This window comes from Hyla sarda, chromosome 5 (genome assembly GCF_029499605.1).
Source record: "Hyla sarda isolate aHylSar1 chromosome 5, aHylSar1.hap1, whole genome shotgun sequence".
Lineage (NCBI taxonomy): Eukaryota > Metazoa > Chordata > Amphibia > Anura > Hylidae > Hyla > Hyla sarda.
This window is the reverse complement of record NC_079193.1, coordinates 5,359,279-5,371,323: the sequence shown is the minus strand read 5'-3', so window position 1 is coordinate 5,371,323 and position 12,045 is coordinate 5,359,279. Positions and strand designations below refer to the sequence as shown.

The 12,045-nt window shown below is 46.6% G+C and overlaps 1 protein-coding gene across 1 annotated transcript in view; it reads right to left on the bottom strand.

The window, feature by feature from the left end:
* The window catches only part of SETD2 (SET domain containing 2, histone lysine methyltransferase), a gene marked incomplete at its 3' end in the record, with an annotated part of 64,035 nt that overhangs the window by 19,495 nt on the left and 32,495 nt on the right, over window positions 1-12,045 (bottom strand). Inside the window, 8 exon segments of the mRNA XM_056518730.1 lie at window positions 1,885-2,013; window positions 6,063-6,197; window positions 7,475-7,601; window positions 8,452-8,549; window positions 8,643-8,720; window positions 8,866-8,989; window positions 9,156-9,284; window positions 11,195-11,326. Of these exon segments, the coding sequence (XP_056374705.1) occupies window positions 1,885-2,013; window positions 6,063-6,197; window positions 7,475-7,601; window positions 8,452-8,549; window positions 8,643-8,720; window positions 8,866-8,989; window positions 9,156-9,284; window positions 11,195-11,326 (952 nt within the window).

The window sequence follows — 12,045 nt, the reverse complement described above, 5'->3', positions numbered from 1 at the left end:
TGAATGAACTAATCGTATGAAATACTTTCCTCTTTACATAGCTGAATGCGCTGACAACAAAATCACACAAAAACTATCAATGGGAATCAAATTTATCAACCCCTGGAGGTCTGGATATGGAGTCACACTCAAAATCACAGGGGAAAACCACACTACAGGCTGATCCAACTTTATGTAATGTCCTTAATACAAGTCCCAATGAGGCTCAGTAGTGTGTGTGGCCTCCACTTGCCCGTATGACCTCCCTACAACGCCTGGGCATGATCCTGATGAGGTGGAGGATGGTCTCCTGAGGGATGTCCTCCCAGACCTGGACTAAAGCATCCGCCAACTCCTGGACAGTCTGTGGTGGATGGAGCGAGACGTCCCAGATGTGCTCAATCGGATTCAGGGGAACGGGCGGCCAGTCCATAGCATCAATGCCTTCTTCTTGTAGGAACTGCTGACACACTCCAGCCACATGAGGTCTAGCATTGTCTTGTATTAGGAGGAACCCAACCGCACCAGCATATGGTCTCACAAGGGGTCTGAGGATCTCGGTACCTGATGGCAGTCAGGCTACCTCTGGCAACCACATGGAGGGCTGTGTGACCCCCCAAAGAAATGCCCCTCACCACCATTACTGACCCACCGCCAAACCAGTCATGCTGGAGGATGTTGCAGGCAGAACGTTCTCCACGGCGTCTCCAGACTCTGTCACATCAGTCACATGTGCTCAGTGTGAACCTGCTTTCATCTGTGAAGAGTACAGGGCACCAGTGGGGAATTTGCCAACCTTGGTGTTCTCTGGCAAATGCCAAACGTCCTGCACGGTGTTGGACTGTAAGCACAACCCCCACCTGTGGACGTCGGGCCCTCATACCACCCTCGGAGTCTGTTTCTGACCGTTTGAGTGGACACATGCACATTTGTGTCCTGCTGGAGGTCATTTTGCAGGGCTCTGGCAGTGCTACTCCTGCTCCTCCTTGCACAAAGGCGAAGGTAGCGGTCCTGCTGCTGGGTTGTTGCTCTCCTACGGCCTCCTTCACGTCTCCTGATGTACTGACCTGTCTCTTGGTAGCACCTCCATGCTCTGGATTCTACGCTGACAGACACAGCAAACCTTCTGGTCACAGCTCGCATTGATCTGCCATCCTGGATGAGCTGCACTACCTGAGCCACTTGTGTGGGTTGTAGACTCCGTCTCATGCTACCACTAGAGTGAAAGCTCCCAACTGCTGGGACCCCCCGTGATTTGCTGACTGGGGCTGCAGCAGTCCACAGGAAAGGGCGTTCCGTCCTCTGCATTACACGGCAGCAGACACGTAGCCTCCATGTATCCCATAGAGATACATGGAGGGGGCGTGTCTGCTGTGGCCCCGTTCAGAAGACCACAGGGGGGGTCCCAGCAGTTGGACTCCCCGTGATCTATAATTTATTCCCTATCCTTCTGATAGACGATAAGTTATATTCCACTACAGTATTCTTTTAAGGTCCCGCTGTGTTACCCTGTCCACTGAATGGGACAATGCTGTAGTACCTAGTAACATTAATGCTTATGAAGAAATATAAAATCCCATCCCTTCCCCAATATCGCGCCACACCACTACCCTTTAATTCCCTGGTTGAACTTGATGGACATATGTCTTTTTTCGACCGTACTAACTATGTAACCTCCAACTGCCGCTACTCATAGAATGGCAATAGAAGAACAAGCAGTGCTAAATATCAGAGAAGCTGCTGTGGACCTTAAAATTGCTAATCCCTGGTGAGTACTGGGAGTCAGAGACCCGTCTATGGAATATAGGATAAGTCCATCATTTGTAGGGCTAGACAACCACTTTAAGGCCGGACCTGCTCAGTCACGCACTGTGTGCGATTATAATAGTGATCACAACTACTGACCTCCAGCTGCAGCTTGATGCTGGTACTTGTGTTCCCCCGGTTGTCCCCAAGTTCCGCCATCCAGATCCACAGGAGTGACAGTCCGTGACATTCCAGGAACAACTTGAGACAGGACTGAGACTGTGTGTTCTGTGGGAAAGACAAGCAACGGAGACTGTGAATGTGCAGCAGACATCACTATACAGAGGTGCAGAGCCGCTCTGCACACGTCACAGGCACATGAACCCCTTAACTTCCCGCACCAGGACGTACATTTACGTCCTGTGTATGACCGCAAGCATCGGAACGGTGCTCGCATCATACATGGCAGGTTCTGGCTGCTAGTAGCAGCCGGGGAACCGCCCGTAATGGCCGACATCCGCGATCGCACGGATGTCCGCCATTAACTCCTCAGATGCCGTGATCAATACAGGTCGCGGCACTTTGAATGGATGATCGGATCACGGCTGTCACGGCGATCCGATCATCCAGCATGGCGACCAGAGGTCCCCTCACCTGGCTCCGGCCGTCTCCTGGGGTCTTCTGTTCTGGTCTGAGATCGAGTAGACCAGAGCAGAAGATCACCGATAATACTGAGCAGTGCTGTGTCCTAAGCATAGCACTGAACAGTATTAGCAATCAAAAGATTGCTATAGATAGTCCCCTATGGGGACATAAGTGTAAAATAAAAGTGAAAAATTTAAAAATAAAAAGTAAAAAAAAAGTGAAAAAAATAAGTGAAAAATCCCCTCCCCCAATAAAAATGAAAATTGTCAGTTTTTCCCATTTTACTCCCAAAAAGCGTATTTTTTTTTTATAAACATATTTGGTATCGCCGCGTGCGTAAATGTCCGTACTATCAAAGTATAATGTTAATTATCCCGTACGGTGAATGGCGTAAACGTAAAAAATAAAAAGTCCAAAAATGCAGCTTTTTTGTCACATTTTATAAAAAAAAATTAATAGAAAATGATCTAAAGGTTTTATATATGCAAATGTGGTATCGATAAAAAGTACAGATGACAGCGCAAAAAATGAGCCCTCATACCGCCCTATATACGGAAAAATGAAAAAGTTATAGGCGGTCAAAATAGGGCGATTTTAGATGACTGATTTTGTACAAAAAGTTTTAGATTTTTTTTTAAGTGGTACAAAAATATAAAAGTATCTAGCGATGGGCATCATTTTAATCGTATTGACCCACAGAATAAAGAACACAGGTCATTTTTACCGTAAAGTGTATAGTGTGAAAACAAAACCCTCCAAAATGTGCAAAATTTGGGTTTTCATTTAAATTTCCTCCTAAAAATTTTTTTGGGGGGTTCGCCGTACATTTTTTGGTAAAATGAGAGGTTTCATTACAAAGTACAATTGGTCACACAAAAAACAAGCCCTTATATGGGTCTGTAGATGTAAATATAAAAGGAGTTATGGATTTTAGAAGGCGAGGAGGAAAAAACGAAAACGCAAAAATAAAATTGGCCTGGTCCTTAAGGTTAAAATGGGCTTGGTCCTTAAAGGGTTAATAATTTAATGGATTGGCAGCTTTATACATCTCATATGACAAGTGCTTGTGATATGACGGGTGCAAAGGCTTTGACCGGCCAATCACAGGAACTGAAGGGCAATAGTCAGCATTGTGCCAACATAACCTGTATCTTTCCTTTCTTTACAGCAGTGTTTTCCAAACAGGGTGTCTCTAGTTGTTGCAAAATTACAACTCCCAGCATGCCCGGACAGCCAAAGGCTGTCCGAGCATGCTGAGAGTTGTAGATTTGAAACAGCTGGAGACACCCTAATTGGAAAACACTGCCTTAACCCCTTAAGGACTCAGGGTTTTTCCGTTTTTGCACTTTCGTTTTTTCCTCCTTACCTTTTAAAAATCATAACCCTTTCAATTTTCCACCAAAAAATCCATATTATGGCTTATTTTTTGCGTCGCCAATTCTACTTTGCAGTGACATTAGTCATTTTACCCAAAAATGCACGGCGAAACGGAAAAAAAAAAATCATTGTGCGACAAAATCGAAAAAAAAAACGCCATTTTGTAACTTTTGGGGGCTTCCGTTTCTACGCAGTGCATATTTCGGTAAAAATTACACCTTATTATTCTGTAGGTTCATACGGTTAAAATGATCCCCTACTTATATAGGTGATTTTGTCGCACTTCTGGAACAAATCATAACTACATGCAGGAAAATTTATACGTTTAAAAATGTCATCTTCTGACCCCTATAACTTTTTTATTTTTCCACGTACGGGGCGGTATGAGGACTAATTTTTTGCGCCGTGATCTGAAGTTTTTATCGGTATGATTTTTGTTTTGATCGGACTAATTGATCACTTTTTATTCATTTTTTAATGTTATAAAAATTGACCAAAATACGCTTTTTTGGACTTTGGAATTTTTTTGCGCGTACGCCATTGACCGTACGGCTTAATTAATGATATATTTTTATAGTTCGGACATTTACGCACGCGGCGATACCACATATGTTTATTTTTATTTTTTACACTGTTTTATTTATTTTATGGGAAAAGGGGGGTGATTCAAACTTATTAGGGAAGGGGTTAAATGACCTTTATTAACACTTTTTTTTAACTTGTTTTTTGCAGTGTTATAGCTCCCATAGGGACCTATAACACTGCACACACTGATCATTGTTATCCCATAGGGACCTATAACACTGCACACACTGATCTCTCATCCTGATCACAGGCGTGTATTAACACGCCTGTGATCAGCATTATCGGCGCTTGACTGTTCCTGCCTGGATCTCAGGCACGGAGCAGTCATTCGTCGATCGGACACCGAGGAGGCAGGTAAGAGCCCTCTCGGTGTCCGATCAGCTGTTCGGGACGCCGCGATTTCACCGCAGCGGTCCCGAACAGCCCGACTGAGCAGCCGGGATACTTTCAGTTTCACTTTAGAAGCGGCGGTCAGCTTTGACCGCCGCTTCTAAAGGGTTAATACCGCACATCGCCGCGATCGGCGATGTGTGGTATTAGCCGCGGGTCCCGGCCGTTGATTAGCGCCGGGACCGACGCGATATGATGCTGGATCGCGGCGCAATCCCGCTTCATATCGCGGGAGCCGGCACAGGACGTAAATATACGTCCTGCGTCGTTAAGGGGTTAAAAGGGTATTCCAGGCAAAAACTTTTTTTATATATCAACTGGCTCCGGAAAGTTAAACAGATTTGTAAATTACTTCTATTAAAAAATCTTAATCCTTCCAATAGTTATTAGCTTCTGAAGTTTTCTGTCTAACTGCTCAATGATGATGTCATTTCCCGGGAGCTGTGCATGATGGGAGAATATCCCCATAGGAACTGCACAGCTCCCGGGACGTGAGTCATCAGAAAGCAGTTAGACAGAAAAAAACAACTCAACTTCAGAAGCTAATAACTATTGGAAGGATTAAGGTTTTTTTAATAGAAGTAATTTACAAATCTGTTTAACTTTCCGGAGCCAGTTGATATATATAAAAAAAAGTTTTGGCCTGGAATACCCCTTTAACTAAGATGTAAGGACGTCACTCATACAGCGCTAGGGCTCTGAAAGGTTCTTTGGATCACTCTGACTATACCAGTCCAAAATGTGGCCCATTGGCTGTCCAGGCATGCTGGGAGTTGTAGGTTTGCAACATCTGGAGGTCCTCAGTTTGGAGACCATGCATTACACCAAGCCTAAGGCTGTCCGGCATGCTAGAAGTAGTAGTTTTGGAGGGCCATGGTCTGGAGACCACTGAGCTAGAATGTTCCCACAGCCTGTTCACCCACACTAAACCAAATACAACGAGGGGTCACTTAAATAATTTTTTGCAGTGGATTAGGGTTCTACCTCTCATTCTCCTCCTTGCTACAGTGTTGCTGTGAACAATGGAGACAGGGAGCCAGCTTGCAGAGCTCCCCTGCCTCCTCTATACGCAGCGTTATGCCCGCTCATCTGATGAATATTCTAATTTCTTCACTCTCACGTCATAGTGAAATAATAGCCTGCGGGCACGTGAGTGCTCCGCTCTTGTAGCAGAGTGCAGGTGCTGCTGCTCTGTAGGTTCTTAAGTCCCTAGGATGTAAGAGTGAAGAAGAGAATCTTGCTGCAGATAATGTGGTACACGTGTGAGGTGTGACTACACTATCATACAACACATGAACAACCTTGTGTGTTTTTACAGCTGAGGACATTTCAGCACTTACCCGGATGAGTTTCAGGCAGGTGAGCTTCTGCTCTAATGTCTCGATTCGGACCATGAGACGCGATAAGCTGAGCACCTGGTTTTTGTCGGACAGACCTTCTCCATTCTCCAGCAAAGCCTCCAGCTCCCCGTCCACCTGAGTGACAGCAGAGAAGAAATCAAGAATGAACGGGACGTTCTGATAACTGGATAAACTCTGGATAGCTGAAGTGCTGGATTATCAGAAAATACATACTACCCGTTTGGATCCATATAAAATAGATAAAATAGCTTAAAGGGGTACTCCAGTGGAAAACTTTATTTTTTAAATCAACTGGTGCCAGAAAGTTAAAACAGATTTGTAAATTACTTCTATTAAAAAATCTTAATTCTTCCAGTACTTATTAGCTGCTGAATACTACAGAGGAAATTATTTTCTTTTTGGAACACAGAGCTCTCTGCTGACATCACGAGCACAGTGCTCTCTGTGGACATCTCTGTCCATTTTAGGAACGGTCCAGAGCAGTATATGTTTTCTATGGGGATTTTTTCCTACTCTGGACAGTTCCTAAAATGGACAGAGAGGTCAGCAGAGAGCACTGTGCTCGTGATGTCAGCAGAAAGCTCTGTGTTCCAAAAAGAAAATAATTTCCTCTGTAGCATTAAGCAGTTAATAAGTACTGGAAGGATTAAGATTTTTTTTTAAAATAAGTAACTTACAAATCTGTTTAACTTTCTGGCACCAGTTGATAAAAAAAACCGGAGTACCCCTTTAAGCTATTTTATATGGGACCCCCACAATCTCCCTGCTGCTCCCGGTGTTCGTTTAGAGCATTGGGTGCAGCGCCGCAGACTCATAACGTCACAATTACGCCCCATTTGTGATGTCACGGCCACGCCCCCTCAATGGGACTTGCATTGAGGGGGCATGGCCGTGATGTCACGAGTGGGGCGTGACCATGATGTCACGAGCCTCCGCCCCACATCGCCAGTCATCCGTCAAGGAGCGAAGTTTGCTCAATGCACCGGATGTCTGGGGTGCAGCAGCCGAGATCGTGGGGTCTCCAGCGACGGGACCCCCGAGATAAGACATCAGGATAGGGGGATATGATGTCTAGGGGCAGAGTACCCCTTTAACACTAGCATAAGTGACTACGGGGCTCTGTAAATGCTTGCCACCTGTATAATGGGACCTACAATGTTTGAGGACTATACAGGGACACAGAAGCCATACAGTGATCCTCCTACGGACCTTGCACATAGCAGGACCCGGCCAGGTGATGCCCAATATACATCGGACATTAGAACCAACAATTTTCAGCTGCTGCCAGACTATCAGGTCATCTCCCACTAATCCTCCATGGGGTCGTATAAACTGGATTAGCAGGACCCCAGGGATTTCACCATACACTGTCCAGTAAGGACGACACTCACAGAATCCTTCTTGCGGGACCTCTCTTTCTTCATCTTGCCCCCAGCTGCCCGAACGCTGACGCGGTTCTCTCCGCCGAGGTAACCTCTACAGTTCCCAGATCCGCAAAAACATTTCTGAGCTTCTTTACTACAATGTATCAGAGATAAAAGAGAAGTTATTACCATACATTACACGTACAAAAAAACTGATAAAATACACAATAAAGAGGAAAAGTTGGTGACAATATGACCAATATGGCTGCCCAGGGACGTCCGCCTGTTCTCCCAGACTCAGCTATGCAGACGTACAAGAATGGAGGATGTATTGTAGGGCAGCTGGGCCACACAGGTACCAGGGAAAGGTCCTTTATTAAAGGGGTACTCTGTGCCTAGACATCTTATCCCCTATCCAAAGGGGATCTCCGTTGCAAACTTTGCTCCATGCCGGATGACTGGCGATGCGGGGCGGAGGCTCGTGACGTCACAGCCACACCCCCTCAATGCAAGTCTATGGGAGTCACGCCCCCTCCCACAGACTAGCATTGATTGGGTGTCGCCATGACATCACGGGCGTGGCCGTGATGTCACGAGCCTCCGGCATTGCAACCAACGCTCTAAACGAACGCCAGGTGCAGCAGGGAGATGTCTAGTGGCGGAGTACCCCTTTAGGGTATGTTCACACTGCGGAATTCCGCACAGTGAACGTTAGCATCAGTGTGATTGTGTCTTCTGCAAAACCCGTTCACACTGCAGAATTTCAGCAACAGACAATTCCGCCACTGAAATTGTTCCGCGCAAAGAAAGAACATGTTCATTCTTTGGGCGGAAGTCCACGAGCACTGCATAGCGGTCAATGGTGCCGCAAGGTCCTACTGCGGGGATTCAGAGATATCCGTAGCGTGAACATACCCTTAAGGAGATGAGATTGGCTCCCGTTATGTAATAAAATTTCCCCCAAATCATCAAGGCAATTCTCTGTCCTCCTGGAGAGTCCTTACCCGTATCGCTGGAACTGGTAGTCGAATGTTAGCTCGGCCCCAGCTGGAACCAGTCTGGTGGTGAAGAAGCCGACTCTGATCTGTCCATTGACCGTCCACTGTGAGACACAAAGCAGAGCGACATTACGTCAGGACCCTCCACCATACACAACCCCGTTCATTACACCCTATGAAGCCGTCCCCGTCCTCACCTTCTGGGTCTCACAGTTTGGGTCACAGCTATGGTTCATGAAGCGTGAGCAGTTCCCCTTCTGGGTTGCGTCTATAATCTGAGAAAGAAAATCCAGAATGGGATTGTCAGCCATGATGTAGTAAAGAGCAGGTCCCCGGAGGGATGTCCTGTATACAGGCGGGATGGAGAGGGCTGCACTCTCCCGCCATTCATCCCTCCCCCCTACAGTCGTCTCCTCTCACCTCATCATTTTTCAGTGCCATGAAATAGTAATGGATGTTCTTGTTTCGGGCGTACTCCTTGACGCGGGCTTTGAATTCCTTATGGTCCAGGACCTCCCCGCAGTATTCCAGGACAAAGGTGTTCCTACAGGAGGGGAGAAACAGAATCCTAAGTCTTCTCTATACAGAGGTCATTCCTCTGTCTTGGGCTCTATTGGTTTTATCATTAATAATGTTGGTCTCAGCCGACTCAGCTCTTCAGGGCACAGAAAGGGCAGATGGCCCCCCCCAATTTCAGGTTGTAAACTTACGGTTTTAGGTCTCTGCCGGCTCGCAGCCCCCAGCCCTTCTTATCGGTCAAGATGACTTCTACGTCAGCGTGTTGCTTCCTTTGGAAACGCCGGTTGGAGCAGTAGTCTCCATTAGGGCATCGCGATGAGCTGGGGAAACAGAAGAGTTAAAAGGGTACTCTACCCCTAGACATCTTATCCCCTATCTAAAGGATAGGGGATAAGATGTCTGATCACGGGGGTCTAGCCACGCCTCCTTGTGACGAACTGATGAAATGTCTGAATATTTACAGGCAATGAATGGACAGGAAGGTGCCCGGTTCCTGTAATAATATATACACTGCTCAAAAACATAAAGGGAACACATAACCAACACAATGTAACTCCAAGTCACTGACACTTGTGTGAGATCCCACTGTCCACTCAGGAAGAAGACTGATTGACAATCAATTTCACATGGAACAGACAACAGGTGGAAATTATAGGCAATCAGCAAGACACCATCAATAAAGGAGTGGTTCTGCAGGTGGTGACCACAGACCACTTCTCAGTTCCTATGCTTCCTGGCTGATGTTTTGGTCACTTTTGAATGCTGGCGGTGCTTTCACTTTAGTGGTAACAGGAGACGGAGTCTACAACCCACATAAGTGGCTCAGGTAGTGCAGCTCATCCAGGATGGCACATCAATGCGAGCTGTGACAAGAAGGTTTGCTGTGTCTGTCAGCGTAGTGTCCAGAGCATGGAGGTGCTACCAGGAGACAGGCCAGTACATCAGGAGACGTGGAGGAGGCCGCAGGAGGGCAACAACCCAACAGCAGGACCGCTACCTCCGCCTTTGTGCAAAGAGGAGCACTGCAAGAGCCCTGCAAAATGACCTCCAGCAGGCCACAAATGTGTGTGTCCACTCAAACGGTCAGAAACAGACTCCATGAGGGTGGTATGAGGGCCCGACGTCCACAGGTGGGGGTTGTGCTTACAGCCCAACACCGTGCAGGACCTTCGACATTGCCATGTTGCACCACAGACTGTCCAGGAGTTGGCGGATGCTTTAGTCCAGGTCTGGGAGGACATCCCTCAGGAGACCATCCTCCACCTCATCAGGACCATGCCCAGGCATTGTAGGGAGGTCATACGGGCACGTGGAGGCCACACACACTACTGAGCCTCATTGGGACATTACATAAAGTTGGATCAGCCTGTAGTGGGGTTTTCCTCTGTGATTTTGAGGGTGACTCCATATCCAGACCTCCAGGGGTTGATACATTTGATTTCCATTGATAATTTTTGTGTGATTTTGTTGTCAGCGAATTCAACTATGTAAAGAGGAAAGTATTTCATACGATTGGTTCATTCAGATCTAGGATGGGTTTTCTTAGTGTTCACTTTATTTTTTTGAGCAGTGTATTATTTTTGTCTCTAGATCAGTGGTCTCCAAAGTGTGGACCTCCAGCTATTGCAAAACTACAACTCCCAGCATGCCTGGAAGGCATGCTGGGAGTTGTAGTTTTGCAATAGCTGGAGGTCCACACTTTGGAGACCACTGATTTAGAGGTCAGAACACTGATCCAGCTCTTTAAAAAGGAGAAGTATCATATATCCAAAGGATAGGAGATGAGTTTTAGATTGTGGGAGGGCCAGACTGGTCGGACCCCCTGCGATCTCCTGTGCAGGGCCCCAGCTATCCCCGGGAGCAGTGCGTCACGGCCCGGCACGAAGCTCCCTTCTCCCGGCTTGTTCTAGTGATCGTTGGGGGTCTGAACACTTAGACCCCTACTGATCAGCAGTGACAGTGCTCATGATATCCTATACGGTATAAGCAGATTAATGCTACTCTATGGCATCCATCATGGTATCTATTGAACGCATACATTGGGAATCCGACCTCACACAGACATGACCAGAGGTCACAGCACAATAATGCTGATCACGTGTGGAAGATTATGACATTGAGAAATTCTGGAGCAGTAGATCAGTCTCCACCTCATCTTAAAGATCTACAGGTCCCACAAACCTACAGACACCACCAGGACAGATGTGCTGGGAAATACAGGGAAACCCACCATTCAATCATGAGCAGGCGGTTGAGGCAGTCTTCCCCGCAGGCCACCTCTCCCTGAGACCTCTCCTCCTTAGAGAGTAGCGGACACTCGCACTGCATACGCTTTATGTCCCGGTGACTCTTATTCTTCTTCCTGGAACAGATTATTATTGTTAGAGAAGATTTTATGTCCAGGGAGGTCAGAAGTGTAATAATCTGCAGGATATATCACTATGTATCAGGAGGTAGAGAGGACAGAGCGATGTTCTGCAGATCTGTGGAGAGGTCAGTGGTGTAATAATCTGCAGGATATATCACTATGTATCAGGAGGTAGAGAGGACAGAGTGATGTTCTGCAGATCTGTGGAGAGGTCAGTGGAGTAATAATCTGCAGGATATATCACTATGTATCTGTCAGGAGGTAGAGGGGACAGAGCGATGTTCTGCAGAACTGTAGAGGTCAGTGGTGTAATAATCTGCAGGATATATCACTATGTATCAGGAGGTAGGGAGGACAGAGTGATGTTCTGCAGCTCTGTAGAGGTCAGTGTAATAATCTGCAGGATATATCACTATGTATCAGGAATAGGAGAGGACAGAGCGATGTTCTGCAGATCTGTAGAGATCAGTGGTGTAATAATCTGCAGGATATATCACTATCTGTCAGGAGGTAGAGAGGACAGAGTGATGTTCTGCAGATCTGTAGAGAGGTTAGAGGTGTAATCTGCAGGATATTTCACTATGTATCTGTTAGGAGGTAGAGAGGACAGAGTGATGTTCTGCAGAGGTCAGTGGTGTAATAATCTGCAGGATATATCACTATGTATCTGTCAGGAGGTAAAGAGGGCAGTGCGATGTTCTGCAGATCAGTAG